General features: G+C 42.2%; 1 protein-coding gene across 1 annotated transcript in view; it reads left to right on the plus strand.

Moving 5' to 3' along the window:
- Nucleotides 1–23,275, plus strand: part of magi3b (membrane associated guanylate kinase, WW and PDZ domain containing 3b) — a 162,046-nt gene that overhangs the window by 104,370 nt on the left and 34,401 nt on the right. Inside the window, exons 3-5 of the mRNA XM_030052035.1 lie at nucleotides 10,865–10,984; nucleotides 19,233–19,439; nucleotides 22,198–22,366. Of these exons, the coding sequence (XP_029907895.1) occupies nucleotides 10,865–10,984; nucleotides 19,233–19,439; nucleotides 22,198–22,366 (496 nt within the window). The remainder of the gene's footprint in view (nucleotides 1–10,864; nucleotides 10,985–19,232; nucleotides 19,440–22,197; nucleotides 22,367–23,275) is intronic.

Consider the following 23,275-nt stretch of genomic DNA (forward strand, 5'->3'; position numbering starts at 1 on the left):
TGGCCTGTCTTTCTCAAAGTCATGAACTGCCAAGAACAATAGGGATATTTTCCAACACAGAGTTTAGCCACTCGCGAGTAGCTTGAAAATGATTTATGCCACACCTCTTTAAAAAGCCAGAGTTCCCACACCATAGATCACACTGTCATAAAATCTTTTTTCCTTTTTTATCCTGTCTTCTATCTATACCTGTCTCTGTCTAATAATAACAAGGTCAGTTGTTCAAAGCCCAGTTAAATTTGTCCAAGAAACGTCACACATGACTGAATGCGTTCATCAGTAACCTGTTTGGAATTAAAAAGGTTATCATGGGAAATAATTTCTTTAACCTGTATTGAAATCTTTGATGATGGATTTGAAGGAGTGATATACTGAATGCATTGTTAGAATTCTTCTTCTTCTTGTCGCTCATCTGCTTCTTCTCTTAAAACTTCATCTTCACTCATGTTTGCATATTATGCCTGGGCCATGCTGATTGCTGCTTACACCTATGTTTGTTTCATTTTCTTGAAAAGATTCCTTTTTTATGTAAATTGACACTACTCATTATGATATACAGTGAGATTTTTATCAAGTTGAACAGATGGATTATCTCTGTTTCACACAAAAAGGCATCAAACAGTAAATTGAGATTAGATGACATTACCTTCTGTCATATCCCTGGATAAAACACTGCTGATCCAAGTTTAAACAAGGATGTGATGATTATCGTGCCCCAGCAGGGGCGCCACCAGATGTTTTTTGGTCCCATGAAGGGATTTCACTTTGGGCCCCACCACCCCCAAACCTGTACAACAGCTTTAATCGTATATCCAGAATCCAATCAACCCATTCAATGTTTTAAATGTGTCTAACTTTGCAGGTTTGCAGCTCTCTTGAACTTACATACAGTCCAAAATTTACTGAAAATGACTTAATGCCAAATGATATGCAGACATGCAAGCAAACGTTTGTGTAAAATTTACTCCTGTATTTGGTACAAAACTATCTGATACCTTCTATAAGAAACGTGGTAAAGACCATCTTTCACCTCCTCCATGTAAGTATGAGCACTTGTCTTACGATTGATAAATAACTTAAAAAGATAGATAACTTAAACATTGACACCTTATTTTAAATCAAAATGAATTTGGCATCAATTCAAATGATGCCAACAGGAAATTTAGCTTTTGTTTTTAACATTTTTTTCTAAAAAATGTTGGTCATTATGGCAATCAAAAATAAATAAATAATTAAAAAAGCATTAACCTTATGTTCTAATATTGTTTGAGGGCCCCTGTTAGTCATGGGCCCTTAGAATCAGCCCTACCCCCCACCGCAATGTGCACCAGATGACGTGTGGAAGCAAAATCGCATCAAGAGGGAAGATGTGACTAAGATACACAAGGTGTTAATTACACAGCTGAAATGTTGTTCGTGTAGATATGTTAGTGTAAATATTTACCATGTCCTCTTACAGACTTACTCTACCAAGAAGAGGAAGATAATTGAGCATAGTCAAGGTTTTAGTCACATGCAGAGCGACTGCTCCTGAGGCGATGACAGACTCTGAGGCGCTGCACTGTCACAAATGAACAGCATCTCTTCTCTCGCCCTCCAGGGGCTGGAAGTTGCTCTGTCTTGTTTCAGAGGGGAATTGCAAGCACAAGTGTGAAATCTTTCAGGAAGTAAGCTGCTTACCTTTCATGTATATTTAATTTTTTCTTCCTTTTTTTTTTTTTTTTTTTTTTCTCGGAGGGGGCGGGATATCTTCCTCACCACTCAGCTGCCTCACACTGTGTTTTCCTTCTCGTTTCGTGTCTTTCTCTTGTCCTCCCCTGTCTTCCTCCCCGTCACTTTCCCACTCGCTTTCAAAAACTTGTCAATCAGGTTCTGAGCTAAAAAAAAAAAAAAAAAAAAAAAAGTTTAAAGCTGTTGAGAGCCAGAAAGTCTGCTTTTGCACCTCATCATCTGCAGACAGAACTGGACTTGTTTGTGGCAGTGGGATCTGAGGTTCATTACAGGTAATGGACAGAAGATGATCATGAGTTTTACACGACTCAGACAAACAGAGCTTCACTGCACTGGGGAATTTAATTTAGCCGTTCGATTTCTGTTCCAAGGACACTGCAATGTGTTGCTCTCTCCCGCCCTCTCTCTCTCTCTCTCTCTCTCTATTTCCCTCTTTACCTTTCCCTTACTCACACTCACCTGTGCACACGTCCCACACCGCTGCGAACATGCCTTTCCATTACCTCATGTACAGTCGTGGCGATCAGTGAGGTTTCATGGCACGGCCCGGAGCCACCATTCATCATCAGCAGCCAGTGGGCCCGCTGCATGAGTCTGACTCTCTAATCCCCTGCTTGAATTACTGTCTTAATGAGCAAGAGACCGGGACTCGCACACTGACGGCACCTCCATCATTCACTCTCGCTCGCCCATCTTTCACCCTCTCCATCTCGCTCCCGCTCTCTCTCTGTTTCGATTACTCTTGCTTTTACATCTCACCATTTTTCCTGATTTTCCCTCGCCTCCTTGCATCGTCATATTTACCTTAAGCTGCTTTTGTTTTTGTGCTCGTGTATGAAAATGCAAGAAAATGAGAATAAAATATTTTATTAATGAGAATGACCTTTGTATTAAGCAGCAAACAAAACAAAGCATAATTCTGTTATTCTATCATTAGCTCTGCTCAGAGGGAAAAATCCACCCTAAAACATTTAGACACCGCTAAAAAAAACAGCTTTTGGCAATGTTCCTTGCATTTCTGGGCCCATTTTGTTGTTTGGTGGTGGTTTTTTTTTTCTTTTTTTTTTTTTCTTTCTTTTCTGCAGACACTTCAGAGCGCTCCTGAATGTGCTGCTCCTGTGTGGCTCTCAGGCCTCACCGTCTCCCAGTGCACAGCTATTGAAAAGGTCCTGAAAAGAGCTTGTTGAATGATAATGGGTGCTGACTATAGCTCCTACAGTGAGGCGTGTAAGCACTTTGGCCCCCGATTCCCCCCCACACAGTGTGAAGCTCTCACTAAGTGAAGCCAGCTCTCTTTTCAAATCTAACTTGTACCGACACAGACTCCCAGTCCAGCAAGCAGCAATAAGCTGCTGTCAAACCTGGTCATCATCGAGATGAGACCCACACTGTTGTAGAACTGAGCACACTGCTGAAACACTATCCCCTTTATTACCCCATGCTTTTGCTCATGCGTTTTAATTTTGATTATATTTTCTTTTCTGGCCTCGATGTGCTAATCAATGTTTTTGTCCCCAACCCCCATCCAAGCCACTCAGTATTTAGTAACTGCTGATCCCAAGTCCTGATCCGATTTATAATACAACTACAGTATGAATGCATTGAAGTGAGTGAAAACCAGCCCAGTATACCCAGTATGGGCAGGCCAAGCTTATTAACCCTATAAAGCCATTTGTATCATATATGATACACATTTTCAATTCCGTTTTTCGTTTTCAGTTTAATCAATACTTGACCAAAATACTGTTGTATACCTTTGAACACTTCCCCTGTTCACCCTGGACCATACCATTGGCACTTCAAGTACATATCATATATCATACACCAGAAAGGTCGTGTAATAACATATTTTTTTATTTTTCTTTTTTTATATATATTTTGTTATAGGACTAAATAAAGGGTTCAATTTCAAAAAATCGCAATTTTCTACCAATTCTTTCATAGTTCAGGCTTTATAGGGTTAAGCAGCTTCTCTGCTTTCAGAAAAGTAGCTTGTATCATGCATCTTTCCTTTAATGGTCTTTAATGAACACTGTTACAAACAGAAATGTGTCATTTAAAACATGAGCTTCAATCATGTTGTACGAGGCCCTGTTGTGATTGCTTCCAGATACGCCTGCATTGCAAACACGGCACCTTGTTGTCGCACCGCTTTCATTTACCAAAGTGAAACAATTCCATATGGCCAACATTTCAACAACACTCGTGTCTCCTCATTTTTGTCATTTACGAGCACAAGAAGTGGAAAGAAGTGATGTGCGGCACCACATCTTCCGGCAGGTTGTGTAATTCGGGTAAAAGATGGTAATTGTATTGATTGGAATTTGATTGTGCATTTTCTAGCCAATGCCATTCACTTAAAATGCCCGTATTTGCCCAGATATCAATTTATGCACTGCAAAAACGCAAAATCTTACCAAGATTATTTGTCTTATTTCAAGTCAAAAATGCCTTATTTCTAGTCAAAATATTTCATTACACTTAAAATAAGACATGATTGGCAAAATTTGCCAGTGGAAAAAGTGAAAATTCCCTTGAAATAAGTGAAAATTAGCTAGAAACAAGAAACAAATTTTGCCAATGAAACAAGCAAATTTTCACTTGTTTCAAGCAAATTTTCACTTGAAACAAGAGACAATTGTCTAAAAACAAGTTACTTCTGAGGTGATCATGTCTTATTTTAAGTGTAATGAGATATTTTGATTAGTAATAAGACATTTTTGACTTGAAATAAGACAAATAATCTTGGTAAGATTTTGAGTTTTTGCAGTGTGATATTGGCATGGGAGATCCCTGCCATCGACTTTTGTAACTTGCAAAAAATCTGAAAAATTGTGACTACTGTGACTGGCCAAATGTAAACAACATAAAGGAATTTCCAGTGCAGCTCTTCTTAAGCTATCCAAGACCTCAGTGATGAATGTAAGACTTTGACAATTAAACAAGGGTTTCTTTCTCGGGTCACCATTTTGCATTAGTGTACAACCATAATACAGGAAGAAGCCCATCGTTGAAATACTAATTTCTCCACTGACAGTAGCAGTACAATGCAGCCACAAGACATGATGTTTTTTGTGTAAGGGGGACTGACTCTCACCTTCTCTCGGCCAGAAAACCTTGTTCACTTGCTGTTATGATGCTAACACTGTTGCAACTGCTATCTCTCATGAGGCTGTCAAAAACTGTTATGGCAAAGTTCTGACATTTCTGAGTTAAGTAGAAGTAGAAGAGTCCGCTGGAGGGAAAGCGGATACACCGAGATGGTAAATTACAATATTTAATCGCAAAATAACTTCTGGAATGCAGCGAGGATCACAGAGTGACACAACGGCATCAGAGCTTGGAGTCATTTCATGTGCCCAAAATGTGTCCAACAGTCTTACAAACAGCAACAGGATTACCAGATGTCGCTGGTGTCACCGTGCCAGTGGCCTACTTCACTTAACTACTCCCTGCGCTGCTGCTCTGCGATACGAGCGCCGTCGATCCGCGCCGTCCTCGCTGCGTGTCCCACCAAAACACCACATGATCCGTCCTGCCAGGGCACAGCGCTTAAGGCCCAAAATGAAAGAATTAGTCTCTACTTGTCATCCTCTTATGAAACCCAAACAGACCGTGGCGTGGAATATTATCGGCTCCAAACAGGACGGTTCAAATGGAGAGGACAGGAGGGGAGAGGGGAGATAACAAGAGGGGATAGATGGATAGACAAGGACAGGTGGCGATGGAAGACCGCGACAAAGCGGAGAAAAAGGGACAGAGGGCAAGAGGTCTCTACTGTCTGTGTGCGGTAATCCCGAGTCTCCTTCAGTGGTTTTGGAACGGCCTCCATCTCTTTTGGACTCTCACAAAGGCGCTGGAGGAGGCTGTAAAGAGCTCTTGAGAGGACAAAAGGCGGAGGATTTTTCTAAGAGGAGCAAGCGCCTGGGGTCACACTCAGTCCCTGGACTTCTCTCTGAGAGGAGAAATAGATAGAAGTAGTTTGATCTCACACGAATTTCCCCTCGCTCTCTCTCTCTCTGTCTCACACACACACACACACACACACACTGATGCACATACCTTTAGGAGCACATACAGCCGCGCTCTCTGCCCCGCGTGGCAGCGAGGCAGCCCGCCGCCTTGCGAAATGCTCGAGAGATCTCCTTTTTTTTCCTGCCACTCCTCATCCTCGTCCTCCTCCTGCTCCGTTCCTCCGGTTCAGTTCCTTATTAAGCAACACACTTCTGACTCCAGCCAGAGAGGCATCGCTTGTGAGGAGCCTTTGATGTATGCAACAGGCTTCGTAGTCATATATTATGCATATACTGTACAGCTACATCTATGATTTGATATGATTTATATATTCTGGATATGATAAAGTATGTGCTTCAAGTCATGCTATGACAGTAAGGAGTTTTTTTTTTTAAATAACTTGTTTTGATATGTCCTCACAATTCTCGTTAAATATTAACAACTGTAACCCATTTTGCAGCGTGACAGAGCTCAATAAGCTCGGAAATTCGGCTTGCTCGGGTGTTTTAAGCACAGACTCTTTTTCCTGTCATGTCTTTTTGGTCCACAAAAGGACCAAAAAAGACTTGGGCTTTGTAATGATCTTTTTTTTTTTTTTTTTTTTTTTTATACTCTCGTTCCTCTCTCTTTCTCCATTTTCAAAGCATCCCCAAAGCCATTTTGAAGGACCAACATAAAACTATGCACAAAAAAAATCACCGTGTTCAATTTATGCACTGCCATTCCTGACTGACGACCTCTGATGTTCCCATCCGGCTGTACTTTCAAGTGCAGATGTTTGGGAAAAATAGGCCTCTGCAGTATACAGGCATGAGACCTTGCAGAGCTTAAGATCCATACACACAGACACATGCATCCACACGCACACACATGACCATAAATATTATATGCAGCTATAATATGAATATCACAGTATGGTTTGCTCTCACTACACCCCGCATCGAAATTCTCTCCCTCCTCTATTGAACAACATTGTGTATAACTTTGCATTCTGGCAGAAAATCTTTGTTTTCTTTGATAAAGCCTCTCCACTTCCCTTACCCTCCTCCCGCGTCTCCTCCCTTAATTAACTGCACTGTATTGACAAGACCTTTCCCAACACATGCAATTTGTTTGGGAAAAACGGCTCCAGCAGTTTATTTGAAGCCATCTCCAACGTGTCAACTCGCTGCATTGAAAAAGAAAGTGTTACAAGATGTTAGGGGGAGGGAAAAAAAAAAAAAAAAAGTTCCGCTAAAAAGCTTCTTTCACTCGGGCTTTACCCTCAAAGCTCCGAAAACCTCATTATTTTTCTCAACAGCTACTCCACAATAGGAATCCTATGGCATATATGGTGTGGCATCCTGGATGACGGCTCGGGGAGATGCTTGGCAGGTACATAACAGTGGCTCAAGTAATTGGACTACAGGGGACATTTTTGAGGGACCAAAGCCAACAACAGCAGGCAGACAAGGCAGTAATGAAAAGAAGCAGAGGCTGGCATTCTCACACACGATTGCAGTGTCAACTGCTTCTGGTTACACAAACTGCAGTATCAAGGCGTGCCGCAGAAAGTAGTTTCTCTGTTGATTTCTTTTTTTTTTTTTGTATTTATTTATTTCATTTTTTTTTTCCTGCCTCCATCGCTTGGGTGCTCAGGAACTGTCAAAACCCAATTAGGCGAGAAAATATCAGGATGAAGTAATCACAGCAAAATGGCAACAGAAAGTGACGTAACAGGCCACCGGGCCAGCGCAGACTGCACGGCAGCCTCAGCGCTCATTGGCAAAGACTCTACAAGTGTCAAGAGCTCTACTGAGAGATTCTGTCGTAGCTGGATTAGAAAATGCTGTCAAGGTGTAGCTCGAGGGCAGCTCTGTGGATCAGCACTGGTCAGCACTGCCAGCTCCCAGCGAAAAAGGATAGAAGGCTCTTTCTCTGTGGAGTTTGTGTCTTCTGTGTGTGTGGGGTTCCCTCCACATTCCTAGCAAATGGCAGCCGAGTGGACTGCAGAGTTTAAATTGTCCATATGTGTACATGTTAGCCTCGCGATGGGCTAGTGGCATGTCCACTTTGCCTCCCCGTCCTCTGATCAAAGTGCACCGGGATAGGGTCCTGCCCCCCCTGCGGTCCTGAAAAGGAATCGTTCGCCACTTTCCAGCGTCCACTGCAAGTGCAGTGCTAATGGCCCGCGGCCTCAATCCACAAGAACAGAAGGCATTTGTGTTTCCACTGTCATGCCAATAGCCCTGCAGTCTTGCCCCGAAACCTGCCCATCGCATGCTGCGTCGGTGTAAATGCAAAAGTCTGCATACCCAGCACCAGCTAAACTACTGTAGAATGGAACGTTTTTTTTTTTTGTTTGTTTTTTCCTTTGGATGCCACTTTGTGTGTTGTGCGCTTTAACTGCCTTGTGCTGAGACCTCAGTTTTTTCGGTTTTTGGCAGACCTGTCCCGCTGTGTGTTGGATCCCCAGCACTGCCAGCTGTCTCGCTATATATCCTTATTTTGGCAAACACCGTCAATTTGACGTTGGACATTATCCTCTGTCCAGATAATGAGCAAAGCCTCGATGTCCTTGTTTAACCAGGGCTTCCGCTTGTTCTCCATTTTTCTTTTGCTGTTTTTTTTTTTTTTTTCTGCAACAAAAGCGAGCTACTGCACTGACATCTCTATTTATCAGCTGCACCATCTCCCCACCCAAAGCCAAGTAAGCCCTTAACTCTGCCTCAGACCGAGGTTAGCCCTGTCTGGCCCGTAGGGATTTGGTGGGCCATTAGCACCTGGAAACTGGCTCCTACAGTCCTAACTAGGTGCCATTAAAGACCAGAAGTGACAGTGGAAACGCAGCCGGCCTTGGCACACACTAGCCCACCCGTGTTTGGTGCGACAGCGGAAAGCTGGCTCGTGGCCCCTGTTCACGTTACATCGAAATACGGTCGTTGCTCCTCATTTCAGTGCTTAATCTGGTCACAGAGGAAATTCACAACTCGTGACAACTTGAAGCTCCGAGTCCTGCTTGAAACGGGAAGCGACAACCAATGTTGACTCCAGCTGCTGTGCAAATGAGCCTGGCTGCGTGTGTATGGGCTGGAATGAGACCTAATGACAGGTTGATGATGCACATGATGATAAAACTGTGCAACGCTTCCTGAATGCTTCACCAGAAACAGACAAGCAAAGAGACATGAGAGGAAGAGGAAGATGTTTTTGGGGAGGCTTACCTGTTAGAGTAAGGGGTGTCATTTTCTTTTCTTTTCTTTCCTAATTTAAAGCCTTAAATGACCTTAAAGACGGTAACAGTGATAAAGAGCTCTAAATAAACTTGGGTTTGAACTTGAACTTCAGAACAGCTATGGCAGACACAGATCAACTTGGTTTGATGTCCCAGCAGCCTTTTTTGGGTTCTTGGGTGGATGACAATACCCCAAAAATAAATGAAATAACAAAATATCTGTATATTTGTCTGAAAAAAAATATGGGTTGCTGGGTTTGAAAGGATGGCAATGCTAGGGCTGAATAATTAAATGAAATATTATCGATATCACAGGTATAATGTGACAAAACGTTGCTGTAAATAAAGAATTGTGGTGCTACAGAGATGCCCTGGCCTACAGGTTGCATCTTCCGAGTGTAAGAAAACATTTTTGCTTGGCACAGACCCCGGCAAAAATCACACCGCCATCATTTTAATAGCTTTTTAAGGGAAAATGAAAATTCTAATGCAAAAATGATCACTCCTACACCAGAATCGTGAATCATATCGCAATCGCAATATATGTAAAATTACTTGCAATGTGATTTATTTTACCATCTCGTTCAGCCCTAAGCAGAGCCACATGGAGCTAAGACCTTTAAATGTCAGATATTACAAAACAAGCAAATTGTGGGAAATGTGGGATTTCTGCTCACAGCAAATATTGCATGAGTACGAAAGCATTCTCAGTCTTCTAAATATGAGGTGTTTGTGTGTGTGTGTGTGTACATACACTTAATGTGAACAGTTCCAGTTAATTGTTCAATTAATTATTTAATTAATTGCTTGGGGCTTAATTGCTCGAGCCCCAAGATGCTGATGTGCACGGGGTTTGTGTGAATGCAGGTGCAGCTCCAGAGCCTTAAGTTAAGCTGCAGTGGCAGAGGTGTTTGTGGAATGAAACACTGGCGATGTCTTTATGCTCTGTGTTTTATTCTGCCTCCCGTGCAGCTGCTTCCCATACAGTCGTTGCAATTCATCCGTGCAAATGTGAGAACCCTTTTGTTGGTGTTGGAGTTTACAAGTTTGGCAGCACAAACCTAATTAGCCTTGAGCTCAGTGTGGCACAGGCCTGCTTATTTATTCATGAAATATGGTTTACATAATCTTCATGCTAATATCGTCATTCAGTGTGCACTTATGCCCTGTAGATATTCATCCTGGAGGGGATCTTTCCCATCAATACTAAAATAGGCCGCGGCTTTCGCCATACGACCAAAGTGCATGTTGAAAATGCCTTTGTATTCATGTACACTCACTTGTGTGTGATGGTGTGGACCTAAAAGATAAAGAACACCCGCTTTGCATCCCTAACTTACCTGTTCTCTTCATTTTACCAGTACTTACAAGAGAAAACATATGCACATCCTAATAATAACTTATTAGCAGGAGCTGTTGTTACTCAGAGGAACACATGAACTCCGCTGTTCAAAGCTCCGCAGGTTTTCATCAGTTATTGATATTTCACAGGCACCAAGGCCTTTTTGAAGATTTTTATTCAAGAAAAGGCAGATCTACCATTTCAGAGTGTAGTGCCACTTATTCTTACAAAATGATTGATGGCAAAAAAAAACCACTTTCATAGACCGATTCCTCCATACTTTATAGATTGTGAATGATGATTGTCAAGTAATGATTTTTTTCTAAAATAGATGTGTCGTGTCTGTGGAATAGAAGTTTTCATTTGCAGGGTGATCACCGATTGATCACGCCTGTAAAAACACTTTGTAGTCTTTCTGCCAGAGTGGAGGTGGATGTCCTCTTGCTGAAACTTTGCACAAAGCTCTTTTCTCTGTATGCACACGTTCCTACGCCTCTGCCTCTTATCCAGTACATGTTAAGACCTGCTTATGTGTGTTTTTTTTTGTTGTTTTTTTTTTCCAGGCACCACGCGGCTTCCTCGGGAGGGGGAGGTGCCAGGAGTGGACTACAACTTCATCAGTGTCGGAGACTTCAGGATCCTAGAGGAAAGTGGACTTCTACTGGAGAGTGGCACCTATGATGGTAGGTGCCATCACACCGTGAAGAATATATGGCGGTGTGTGTGTGTGTGTGTGTGTGTAGCTGCATGCATTTAATACTCATGTATTCATGTACACAATTTACAGTGACAGGTCTCTATAATGGAGTAAATGTAAGCTCGATATTCACAGTCATTATGACTTACAGCTTGCCTTAGTGAAATGTGACAAGTGGGATGAAATGTATTGATCAGTGAAGCATGATTAAAGACTTGTGGGAAGTGACAGGCAGATTAGCAGGGATACACAGAGCCCTTGAGATGAACTGCACAATCCAGCAAGCAACAGTATCTCCAAACTGTGTGTGTGTGTGTGTGTGTGTGTGTGTGTGTTCATGTGTGTGGGTGGGTGGGTGTGTGCCAGTGATGAAAAAATGCAGACCTTAAAGGGATGGTAAGGGATGATAAACTAAAATATGTCATTTTCCATTAAAATGTGTTTTACTCTCATCACTGGGTGTAGAGAACATCATGAAACTGTGAGAATCTGTGAGTCAAATGATCAATTTTGCTGGGAATTAAAAGTTACTTTCACAACTAAGAGAGTGGGCCGATCCAATCAGAACACAGCCTCAGTTTTTATTCCTCCCGTCCCTGTCTGATCGATTCTTCACCTGTAATCCTCTGCTACACTCCACAGTACAGTAACTGTTCACTTATGAGCACGGTACACCGATTTTACCTAAGATTATTTTAACAATCTGACCTTACATTAGAATTATAAAGCCCACTCAGCTCTGCCGGAATGTGTTACTGTAGAAAATGCAGTCCCTCAGATCTTGGTGAATGAGGACGATAGTCCTCCAAAATAATACTAATCAACAAAATCCATATTTAGCTGGGTTTACTATTTTTATATATATATATATATAAATAGAAATGCTCTGGAAATCAGGGCAGGAATGTAATTTTTTGTTGTAGTGTTTTACCACACATGACAACTAGAGTACAGCTAGAGTAGACTTCACACTGCATGTATCCACCAATAACTTGACCACATTGATAGATACTGTTTGTCATCTATCTATCTATCTATCTATCTATCTATCTATCTATCTATCTATCTATCTATCTATACTTGTATGAAACCTGGGTAAAACAGATTACTTACTGCTCAATTATTTTCCGTTGTTATGCTTGTCGTCAGGGTGAAGTTGCCATCTTAGGGTTGTTGGATTAAAGTGCTGCTTTTGACAACACCGATCATGACTGATAGACTTAAGAATGGAGTTAGTGCATCTACTTCTCCTCTTATCTGTCTAATAAGAGGTTTTCTGTCTCCATTTGGGATCACGTCTCCCAGGTCTGTGTTCCCCTGACATGCGGGGTGCCCCAGGGGTCAGTCCTGGGGCGTATTTTGTTTTCTCCGTGTGTGCTTCCCCCGCAACACGCTATTCGCGGCTTTGGTTGTATTTTTATCATGGTGATGCAGACAGCACCCAACTTTCTGTTTCTGTTAAATCCAGGGAACTTATCAATGTCGACACCTTGAATGACTGTCTGGCTGCAGCTAAGGACTGGACGGTTATAATATCATCCAAATGAACTCTGATAAAATTGAGGTTGATCTTCAACTCTAATTTTAAATTTAATAATTCTGTTAAAAAGTGTTTTTTCCAAATACGAAATATTGCTATAGTACTTCATTTGCTTACTCTTCAATACTTGGTAAGATTAATTCATATTTTTATCTCTTTCCATCTTAATTATTTCTTGTTCACATGGCTCAGACAAGCCACCAGGAGCAGATTACAAACAGTCCAAAGCTGCAGCTGCAAGGCTTCTCACATTACTCCTAGATGCTGCCGCCGCACTGCCTGCCAATGACATCCCAGCTGGACTTAGATTTGTTTTGTTTTTTATGAAGCGTTTAATGGCCTGGCCCCATCATATGTTATTGACCCCCCAGAGAACTGAATGGTCACGTCTGATTTCAGGGCTCCTGGCCGTCCTCTGAACCAAATATAAAACTAGAGGAGGAGATTTTGCTGTGTCGGCTCCTAAGTTCTGGGAGAGCCTCTCAGCAAACACACTCGATTGTTTCAAAACTCCCTTTTTCATGTCAGCCTTCCACTGTTGGAATCTCTTTTATCTCTGTTTGTGATTTTATTGTCTCTCTTGTTGATGTTTTTCTATGTATGTGTCTGATTTCATTGTCTGTCTTGTCATTATGTCCTTATTATATTACAATTCTTTTATATTGCTGCTGTTACTTTTGTTGTGAAGCACTTTGGGATCCTGCCACTGCAAAAATGCAAAATCTTACCAAGATTATTTGTCTTATTTCAAGTCAAAAATGTCTTACTTCTAGTCAAAATATCTCATTACACTTAAAATAAGACATGATCACCTCAGAAGTAAATTGTTTTTAGACAGTTTTCACTTGTTTCAAGTGAAAATTCTCTTGAAACAAGTGAAAATTTGCTTGTTTCATTGGCAAAATTTGCCAGTGGAAAAAGTGAAAATTCACTTGAAACAAGTGAAAATTAGCTAGAAACAAGAAACAACTTTTGCCAATGAAACAAGCAAATTTTCACTTGTTTCAAGCAAATTTTCACTTGAAACAAGAGACAATTGTCTAAAAACAAGTTACTTCTGAGGTGATCATGTCTTATTTTAAGTGTTATGAGATATTTTGACTAGGAATAAGACATTTTTTACCTGAAATAAGACAAATAATCTTGGTCAAATTTTGAGTTTTTGCAGTGTGGTTTTGAAAGATTCTATCTAAATAAAGATTTGCTCACTTGCTTTTGTACTTACGCCGTATAAGATGCACTTGCCTGTCCACGTGTGTCTCTCACAAATGGATGTATGCACAGTATACCGCCTTGTGTGCATACAGGGGAGTGTAGCGTCTGATGGTGACCCCATGTAGACCTGTCAGCCCACTGGTCCCGCCGGCTGGCTACACAGTCACACGCCAGGAGGTACCACTTGTGTTCTTACTCTCCAGTCATGCTTTATTCATAGCATAAACCAGCCTCCTGCTCCTCTCTGCCCACACACACACAGAAACGAGGAGTCAGACTTGGTTCGTCGCGAGCATCCAAAACCACTGGTAGCTGAAACTTTTCGAGCTATTTAAAGTACAAAACCCGGCCCAAATGACAGACTTTCATTGCCCCCCTGTGTGAGAGTAAGTAACCATAGCAAACACCGCCATGTCAGTCGAGATTGATATTTTATGACGGGGAGGCAAGTGCACATATTTTCCCATCGGTTTGGAAGTTTACACAGGGAAGGATATTTGAGCACGGAGAAGACAGTTGAATGGCCAAGTCTTACCAGTTCTATCACCTTACACCACAATAGAAGTTAAGCACTTGCCCCGCATTCAGAGGCCTTGGAAAGTCAGACCGTCTCAGTGTATTTGTGTCATGAAGGGATTGGAACGGAGGATTTCTCTCACATTGCCCAATGATTATGGCAATAACATGATAATCTTCTCGCTCTCTTTAAGCTCATTCTTTCTTCCTGCAAATCCGGGCTGCTGTGAAATGGGAAAGGATTTCTCTAAATGTTTGAGGAGCAACCTCTGGTCATGTGAATGGACCTTCCCCGCGCCATTCTTTCGTTCCCATTCAGCGGCGTCTCGCACACACACACACACACACACACCCTACATGATGGAGAATTAAAAGATAAAGTCAAATCCTCATCCGGAGAATGAGCATCTTAAGGCGCAGCGCCAGCCTCGCGGTCCGTGCCCGGTGTGTGTTACAGACACACGTGCGCGCGCGGAGATGCACACACGTACGGGCACGTGCACGCGCGCACACACGCACACACAACAAATCCCATCCTCCCTTGTGCAGGGATGGAGACAGACTTTAGATCACCTAAGAAATGAACATCAGGTTTCAGGAGCTGCCAAGTCGCCCACTAGCTGTCCTTCATCTCTGAGCTCCAGCCAGGTGGGATTTACACCTTTATAGAGAGGTTGACTGTGGATAGAAAGGAGAGCGGGCTGAGAGAGAGCATAGCAGAAAGGAAGGGGGTGGGGGGTTGTGGGGGGTGGGTGATTTAAAGGCGTTCTGAGCTCCTCGGCTCTCAATGGAAAGCCCTCAAAGCTTTGCAGCAGTAGCGGGACTAGCTTGGCTGTGTGCAGATGTGTGGATTAGCTTCTCAACAGTTGGAAGGTTGCAGTTTACGATTCCCCAGAGTGAATTGAAAAGTCTGATAGTGGATGCCCCCCCCCCTCTCTCCCCAAGTCCCATTGAAACCCAGTCAGCACAAACTTTGCATGGCTACTGTGGCGGAGACGGTTGATCTCACAGCACCACAGCCAACTCAAAGACGAGCTGGAAGTAATCGGATCAGCGGAGGCGATTTACTCCATTTAGATGTGCTTGAAGTGCAGCTTGTGTTTTTTTTTTCCATTCTTCACATAAGCATGTGGGAAACAAACAAGGTCAGGCCTCCTCTAGAATAGAGTGTAGGTCACTTGGGTTGCGTTCCTACAGTGGAAAGCTCATGAGTTGCCTTCAGTCTGGTTTCTAAGCATAAGTGAGCTGTGCTCAAGGTGCTGTGCTAATGGGATCCTTAGCTCATCTTAATGGTCTCACTAATAGTCCCAAATGACTTTCCTGAATGTGTATTATGTTAATGTTACATTAATGGTTGGTACATAAGAGCCATTCTCAATTTAGAAAAGATTTTATGAGGGTCATTTTATGCATTACATACTGTAACAACCTAATTGTAACATCATTCCAACTTATATTGGTGCCTTTTCCACAGTTTTATTGATCTCCCTGTTATCCATGACCCTGCTGACCCCCCACCTCGTAGACCAACTGGCTGTCCTTCATGACACCGCAACAAGGCTAATCAGGGTCTCGGATGCTCAGAGTCCGTCCCCACCCTGCTGGGGTCAGGCTGCACACTGCAAAAACTCAAAATCTTACCAAGATTATTTGTCTTATTTCAAGTCAAAAATGTCTTATTACTAGTCAAAATATCTCATTACACTTAAAATAAGACATGATCACCTCAGAAGTAACTTGTTTTTAGACAATTGTCTCTTGTTTCAAGTGAAAATTTCATTGTTTCATTGGCAAAATTTGTTTCTTGTTTCTAGCTAATTTTCACTTATTTCAAGTGAATTTTCACTTTTTCCACTGGCAAATTTTGCCAATGAAACAAGCAAATTTTCACTTGAAACAAGAGACAATTGTCTAAAAACAAGTTACTCCCGAGGTGATCATGTCTTATTTTAAGTGTAATGAGATATTTTGACTAGAAATAAGACATTTTTGACTTGAAATAAGACAAATAATCTTGGTAAGATTTTGCGTTTTTGCAGTGCATTCCGTGAGTTCAGGCTGATCCGTGGTGATCGAGGACATGCTGGGTGGACCTGGTTGGTCTGGGAGGTCCCAGGTTGCATGCCGAGCAGACTCATCAGCCATCTGGGCCAGGCACTGAGAGGGAGCCTTTCTGGGCTGTGGGCCCCTCACTCCAACTCAGCGCCTTCGGGGTTCAGGTGGGGTCATGCTCACAGAGCAGAACAGAACTGCCAGACAAGACATGAACAGTCCAGTGCAGTGAAGTGCGAGACGGAAGGGACAGCTGCCTGGAAAATGAATTTGTGCATACAGAGAGATTTTTTTTGGCAAATGACATCACTAATCTGTTAGCAGGGAATGCGCGACTCTGCCAAAGTGGGATCCACTTCAAAACTGTTGTTTTGGAATCCCCATTGTGATAATGACTCCAATTTTAACGAGGAGGGAAAACAGGGCTGGTTTTTGAGAGGAAGTTGCTGTAAGTGAGTGGGAGTGTAGCATTCATGAATTAGTTGTGAAATGTGGTACACTCGGGGGCTGATTATCATGTGACTGTGGGGGTGCAAAATAGGATGTCAAACGTGGCTGCTCATGACCGTGGAAAGACAAAGGTCTCCTTGTGACCCTGTGCAGCTCATGCACTGTTCCCTTGACATCAGGAATCTTTTCGTTACCAGTAGCTGATTGCACCACCATGGAATTGCTTGCCGTGCCATCTTCCCTGGCTCATCAGCCCTCTGACATGTGGATCACAAGTAACGTTGGACAAGCTCCCCCCGCTCATCTGCTTATGAGGCTCCCCGCCGTTTGTAATGGCAAACGTTGCCGCAAATCTCCCCTGACTTGGTGCTTTCACACACCTCTCTATCTGCGACACACATTTATCAGGGGCCACGAGACGTGGTGTTTGTAAGTAATTAATCACAGAGGTGGCGTCTGGCTGATGAATGTCAACGTGCGACAGGAGACAGGCGGGGATTAGCCAGCAGACCCAATCTCTCCCTGCTATCGTTTTGCCACCGCTGTTAATGAAGCCATCTTTGACAAATGCGGATGAGTGTCGCTCGGCTAGCACGGAGCCTGGAATGTGACAAGGAGGAGGGGGAGAGGGGAGGGGGAGGGAGGCTTTCATCCACCCTCAGCCTCCTCCTCCTCATCAACCTTCCTACCGCTATGAGGAAGATGAGCACAGCTGCATTAACCCAGTTTGCTGTATACTGTAGTTAGCACGCCCGAGGAAATGAGACTTCCAGACTGAGAGAGATGGGCTCGCTTATCAAAGAAGCCACTGCAGTGTTATTGTATCCTGCTCCAAAGCTGCTAAAATGACTGGGATGTTTCCCTCAGAGCCTTCTGGGGTTTTTTTTTTTGGCTTTGCACGCCATTGTCAACTTTCCCTCTTTGTAGCACGCTGAAAAGATTTGGAGTTGATAAATGGCTCTCTTACAGTAGAGCGTTTGTAATGTGTGCTTGTTCATGGATAGATACATCAAAGGTTCATCATAACACGGTCCCATTCTAAGCCTGGTCCAAATGAAAATAAGATCAAGTTTATGGAGGCTAATTAATTTGCTGAAAATCCCTATTTCCCAGTGGTATCTCTCCCTATTCTTTAATTAAACCAATTATGAATTACGATTTAGCTGAGCAGGCTCAATCTGCTGATTGCTTATTACAAAAAAAAACAAATAAATATTTGACCTTACAAATGAATTGCCAAAAACTTAATATGATAACATTGCATAAACACATCTGACACAGAGACATTTAGCAAACAAATAATCATAAAAAATGGTAGGCATGCAAATTAGTATGCACATTATTTATAATCCTAATGGAGGTTGAATAATTACTTATTCTACGCCTAAATTGAGTTCCAGAGACTGTTCACCAGCCATAGATTGATCACCCTATGAGCTAAATGAGCAAATGATTTAACTAAGTTTTGCACTCTCTCCCTCTTTTTACAGAGTGCTATTATCCCACTGAATATTTATAATCTGTACCACAAGGTTTTTCTTCATTTGGAATGAAAAAAAAAAAAAAAAAAAAAAGCTAGCTGAGAGATAGATAATTGCTGTATTCAATGATCAGTGTAATTAGTTGCTGGCAAATTCCAAGTGAAGTGAATTTAATGTTACATGATTCATGACAGCCCTATGGAGCGACTTCCCAGGGAGAACAAGGCAGCGGCCCAGGAGAGGTGAAAGCCTCGTATAGGAGGCCAGCCTCTCACATTGTACTAACCAGGCGAGTTTGAGCACTGTGACTTAATAGGGAATTAATATCTGCTTTAAATGCGGCGAATTGTGGCTCGGTTAGACATGGTGGATGATCTTTCTGACTGTGTCTCTCTCACTCACAGGCCATATATAGCTATGCTCACTGACATACAGGACCTCTTTTTCTTTTATGCTCTGCAAGCCGGGCGCTCTTCCTCTTCACTGCAAAAAGTCAAAATCTTACCAAGATTATTTGTCTTATTTCAAGTCAAAATGTCTTATTTCTAGTCAAAATATCTCATTACACTTAAAATAAGACATGATCAGCTCAGAAATAGCTTGTCTTTAGACAATTTTCACTTGTTTTTACTTGTTCACTTGTGTCACAAGTAAAAATTTTCTTGTTCACTTGTGTCACAAGTAAAAATTTGCTTGTTCCATTGGCAGAATATGTTTCTTGTTTCAAGCTAATTATAACTTGTTTCAAGTAAATTTTCACTTGAAACAGGTGAAAATTGTCTAAAGACAAGTTATTTCTGAGCTGATCATGTCTTATTTTAAGTGTAATGAGATATTTTGACTAGAAATAAGACATTTTTGACTTGAAATAAGACAAATACTCTTGGTAAGATTTTGAATTTTTGTTGTCTGTCTGATTTTCTCGACAACTCATTCCATACCCCTTCCCTTTTGCTTTTCCTTGTCTTGTCTTGTTTAAGGTAACTACTACGGGACCCCGAAGCCCCCGGCAGAACCCAACTTGGTGCAGCCTGACCTGGTGGACCAGGTGCTGTTTGATGAAGACTACGGCGGCGAGGTCCCCAGGAAACGCACCACTTCAGTCAGCAAGATGGACAGAAAGGACAGCGTGGTCCCCGAGGAGGAAGATGATGATGAAAGGCCAGCGCTGGTCAATGGATTGCCTGGTCAGTAAATGTCAAAGCACAGAATGTCATGTTAAGTAACGGTGATGCCGCCGTGCACCGTGCCTCCTTTGGTAAATGGAATTGTCATGTCAAGGCAAAGTCACTGTCCATTCCTCCTGCAACACTTAAACACTACAGATTGCATGCAGCTGAATGAGCCCACCGGGTGCTAGTTCTTGTGCACCAGGTTCATCAAGCAGCATTAAAATACTGAACCATGTTCACCTAAGCATATATATTGATTGTCTCTGTTAAGCTCTCTCCTCATCTGTTTCTTATCCATCTGTCAGTCAAGTCTGTGCTGTTGAGCAGACCTGGATCAAGTAGTATTTACGCTTGTTATGGCTTGTTTTTCTTAATTAGGCGTCAGATGGAGGGGGGATTCATCACATCACACACACAAGAAAACATTACATCTGTCACAAAGCCTCGGAGTGTCACTTTAATATACATTTCTGTGATTAGCAGTTAACCTGACACTGAAGTGACTCGTCCTGTTTAACACTTGTCTGCCGTCACTACTACAAGCTGACAGACTGTCCCTCAAGCTGCGGCACAGCTTCGCCTACCCACACAAATATTCAAATGTGATACTACATTGTTCACACACATTCCACTTGAGATGTTCATTACTGTTACAGCAGCTAGACCTTCTAATACAGTGCGGGTCACCTTGAGGAAGTCTCATGCATAGAGCAGGACACCGTGTGTGTGATCAATCAGGACAGAGCTCTCTTTGGCTCTCCAAGGAGCCGATCTGCCCTTGATGCTCACAAGGAGAACGGCCCTCTGATAGAAATAGGTTACACACTGTGCACCAGAGCATTTTTTAAAGTTAGTGAACGGGAGTTAATATTAAAACGAGCCTAAGCTGGAAATGGCACGTCATTGTTCTTTACAGAACACAAAAGTATTTTGAACATCACGGCTTTACCACTGCTTGCTCAGCTGTACAAAAATCAAACATATAGGATTCACAGAACTCCAAAGTCTCTTTACTCAAACACTGTTTGCTCCGTCGTGGTGAAATCAAACATGAAACGATGCTCAGAAATCCAGGAGGCCTTTTTATGGAAAGAAACCAGTCACAAATGACTGCCCTGCTGCAACCCACAGCCGCGGCAGAGATGGCTCAGACCGGCCATAGATGGACGGTTTTATGGTCGAATGAGAAAGAGGTTAATGGAAAATGTGAGCATTACAGTGCATCTCCAAACCCTCCACTTGTAGCTTACCTCCATCTTTCCTCCTGCTGTCCTCGTCACCCTTTCCCCGTTTCCACTGCCCACATATCCCGTCTGACTCCTCCAAACGAGCAGGCCCTCACCCCACTGTGAACCCCACTGATGACCTCGGCTCCTCTCCAGGCGCTGCCCCCAGGCTCGTCTTCCAACTGTTCTCATGAATTGAGCACAAACACCATCTACAGACATGCACTGTGCATTTATGCGTGCATATTTATGCGTCCTCCGTATGCAAGCCTATACATGTGAGTTTGTGTCCGCTGATATGAAGCAATGTCTGTGTTTTTTTCTGGATCAAAATATTTCAGCACTGCAAAAACGCAAAATCTTACCAAGATTATTTGTCTTATTTCAAGTCAAAAATGTCTTATTTCTAGTCAAAATATCTCATTACACTTAAAATAAGACATGATCACCTCAGAAGTAAATTGTTTTTAGACAATTTTCACTTGTTTCAAGTGAAAATTCACTTGAAACAAGTGAAAATTTGCTTGTTTCATTGGCAAAATTTGCCAGTGGAAAAAGTGAAAATTCACTTGAAATAAGTGAAAATGAGCTAGAAACAAGAAACAAATTTTGCCAATGAAACAAGCAAATTTTCACTTGTTTCAAGCAAATTTTCACTTGAAACAAGAGACAATTGTCTAAAAACAAGTTACTTCTGAGGTGATCATGTCTTATTTTAAGTGTAATGAGATATTTTGACTAGGAATAAGACATTTTTGACTTGAAATAAGGCAAATAATCTTGGTAAGATTTTGAGTTTTTGCAGTGAGATCCTGCAGATAAACAAACCTGTTGAGAAGTTCTGTGGACGTGCTCTGTAAGAAATTCACAAACCAATCTATCATTCATGTGAAATGATCTTAAGGGAATACAGCGTGTATCAATGCCTTTTTTTTTTTTTTTTTTTTTTGTAGTGGTTAACTTATCTTTTTGGCATCATACACTGTAGTGAGGAGGTTAGCTCCACATAAAGAGAAAGGGATGAAAGGGACGTGTGTTTCATCCTTTTACAACTATCAGCTTCTGAGGGAAGGCATGGAGTGGTAAGTGAATTAGGAAGGCCTTTGTTGCATAGATGTTTCATGTTCATTGTAGAGCAGTTTCTCATTAAAGGGGAGTGACTACAAAGCCAAAGGATATATATGAAGAGCGCTGCCACAGAATTATCATGCAGAAATGGCCCCGGGGTGCAAATAGCCCTTTCTAATATCAATCTCTGTCTCTATCTTTGCAACCCAGAGGGAGTGTATATGTTCACATATGCATAAACATTCACACTGCATGCAAATGCAAACCAGCCATTTGGCGAACACATACACACCATCACTTTCATGCAAATCTTTGAGTGACATCACGCGCTGCCTCTCATCTCCCCTCCCTGGCAGCAAGCTGGGGGAAAGAAGAAGAGGCACGGTTGAGGTGTGTTCGCGGGCTATAACCTCCCGCTCCGTCTGCTCTATCCCTCCCTGCCTTTCACCTTCCACCTATCACTCCGCTCTCCTTTCCAGAGCACAAAGACGGGGCAGACTGGAGGAAGGCGGTGCCCAGCTACACCCAGTCCAGCAACACCATGGATTTCCGCACATGGAGCTCTCTTCCCCGTGACGACAGCCTGGAGCCACTGCCCCTTAACTGGGAGATGGCCTACACTGAGACTGGCATGGTCTACTTCATAGAGTAAGTTAGACATAAGGAACAAATTCAAGATTGCAAGGATACACATCTTTCTTGAGGAGTTTAACTCAAACTAGAGGTCTGCTGTGCAAGCCTTTTAGCAAGTCAATACCTCTAACAGCTCATGTTTAGCGGTGACACACCATCAGGCTTTGTTCCGAAAGGTCAGACAATGCATTTCAGAGAGTAAACAAATACTCTCAGTAAATCCCTATACATGCTAAGTGCACAGCTGATCCACAGTGTTTCAACAGGAGGTGCCCTGCAGAAAATAACATGTTTCTTACAGCTGAGCTAAACTACATGGAGTTGAATCATGCCCTGTGATATAAACTATATGCTGGGGTGATTATATCTATGTACAGTCTGACAAACTGATCAGGTGTATAAGGTACGCATAAAATGATTGGGATTTAGGGCACCAGGCTCAACAATGAAAGTTTCATTTGTGTATCTGATGTCATACAGAATGACATTTATTTTCTGCTGGTGACTTTTGCATAATAGCACGCACATGACTGTATCTAATCAGCATCACTATCAATATGTAATCAGTATCGGAGTTTAATGACATTGCTGACTCACTTTGTGCTGCACATGCGGTAGCTCACGGGGTAATGCGATGCCCCAAAAGAGGATTCAGGTTCAGCGCCGGGTGGGCAACAAGGGCTTACCATCAACTTGTCGCATGATTTGCAGACAATTGGATAATGGTGCAAAACTGCAATTCAAGAATCAGGAGGAAGAACTGAAAGAAAGACTGAATTAGATAAAATTGGTACTTTTTTTTTTTGATAATTCTTTTTATTGCAGAAGGGTGATGTACATTGTATTCCAATACTTACATTATGTTCTGCAAGTTTTCAAAAATTACAGAATAACAAAAACAAAAAATAATAAATAAATAAAAAA

Source organism: Myripristis murdjan, chromosome 5 (genome assembly GCF_902150065.1).
Source record: "Myripristis murdjan chromosome 5, fMyrMur1.1, whole genome shotgun sequence".
Classification (NCBI taxonomy): domain Eukaryota; kingdom Metazoa; phylum Chordata; class Actinopteri; order Holocentriformes; family Holocentridae; genus Myripristis; species Myripristis murdjan.